At 35.5% G+C, this 1,472-nt stretch overlaps 1 protein-coding gene across 1 annotated transcript in view; it reads left to right on the top strand.

Moving 5' to 3' along the window:
- The window catches only part of LOC106881174 (indoleamine 2,3-dioxygenase 1-like), a 24,819-nt gene that overhangs the window by 1,737 nt on the left and 21,610 nt on the right, over positions 1-1,472 (top strand). The window contains exon 2 of the mRNA XM_052975772.1: positions 810-905. Coding sequence (XP_052831732.1) covers positions 810-905 — 96 coding nt within the window. The remainder of the gene's footprint in view (positions 1-809; positions 906-1,472) is intronic.

Genomic DNA, 1,472 nt, shown 5'->3' with positions numbered 1-1,472 from the left:
CTATCTATCTATCTATCTATCTATCTATCTATCTATCTATCCTTCTATCCATTTATTTATATAACAAAACGGGAAATATGGACATTTTTTGATATTATTTACTCTCCATTATACATGTTTCATTTTCTAAAAGGAATTACAAATATTTACATGTTATACAGACATGTAAGGAATTTCATATTTGACTGAAGTATTTCTAACAGGAAATTGCTCACATGTCTATATAATATGTAAATCTTTGTAATTCCTATTCGCAAATGAAACATGTGTAATGGAGAATAAATAATACCAAAAAAAACCCCAAAAAACTTCTATTTTCCTGCTTTGTTCTATAATAACTCTACAAATAATATTTCCACAATTCCCAATTTTAATTATGCATTTTGATTAACATACAACAGTAACTATAGATATACAAGGTTATTCAAAAAGAATGAACCGATTTCATTACGCAATATCTTAATAAGGAAATGTAGTTACGTGTGCATTCTTGGTGTGCTAGCTTTTAATCTACCCATTCGTCCGTCTGTCCGTCTGTCTGTCTATCTAATGTTGTCTTTCGCCCTTCAGGGGGTCGACAAAATATTTTTCCAGTTAAGTAACAGTTCAACTCAGATCGGGGTTTGAATTTTAGCATTTATCCTTCTGGGCTCGTTAAGTAATTTGTCAGTCAAAGAATCGGAGCAGGAACCAATATTACCGTCCAACTTTCCTGAATATCTGGCACGTAGTACGAGCGATATACACGGTCGCATTCATCTTACAAACTTTGTGGTGCTCTGTTGGAAATTTCTGTTTCATTTTTGCAGGAGAAACTACCAAGTTACTTTGAAACGTGGAATGAGTTGGCGAAAAACATGCCGAAACTTGTTGAAACCAAAAAACTTCGGAATAAAGTTAACAACGTACGTAAAAATATAGCAATTGTACTTAATGCTTAGTTTTGTTGTTGTTGTTACCGATGTTGTTATTGTTGCTGTTCTTAACCCTGTAGCATTTAAACCAACCATATCCGGCCAAGATATTCTCCATGCTTTATGTTCAAACTGGCCAGATTTGGTCTTTACACCTACCCTACAATGTCATTCTAAGTAATCACATCATCGAAATTTCAGAGCTATCAGATAATGCATGATAACCCACAAGGGGCTAAACATAGAGGAGACAAACAAGGGCAGATAAATGGATTAAGTCGATTACATCGACCCCAGTGCGTAACTGGTACTTAATTTATCGACCCCGAAAGGACGAAAGGCAAAGTCGACCTCGGCGGAAATTGAACTCAGAACGTAGCGGCAGACGAAATGCTACTAAGGATTTCGCCCGGCACGCTAACGGTTCTGCCAGCTCGACGCCTTTCTTTGCCCATATATCAAAAAATAAAAAAAAAAACGAAAAAACAATGAAAGAATAATCGCTTGACTCAAATTCTGTGTACGATGAAAGAGACAAAAAAATCCTTCTGTTTCTTC

Source organism: Octopus bimaculoides, chromosome 22, assembly GCF_001194135.2.
Source record: "Octopus bimaculoides isolate UCB-OBI-ISO-001 chromosome 22, ASM119413v2, whole genome shotgun sequence".
Classification (NCBI taxonomy): domain Eukaryota; kingdom Metazoa; phylum Mollusca; class Cephalopoda; order Octopoda; family Octopodidae; genus Octopus; species Octopus bimaculoides.
Note: the sequence above shows the minus strand (reverse complement) of the source record. Positions and strands in the feature narration are given on the sequence as shown.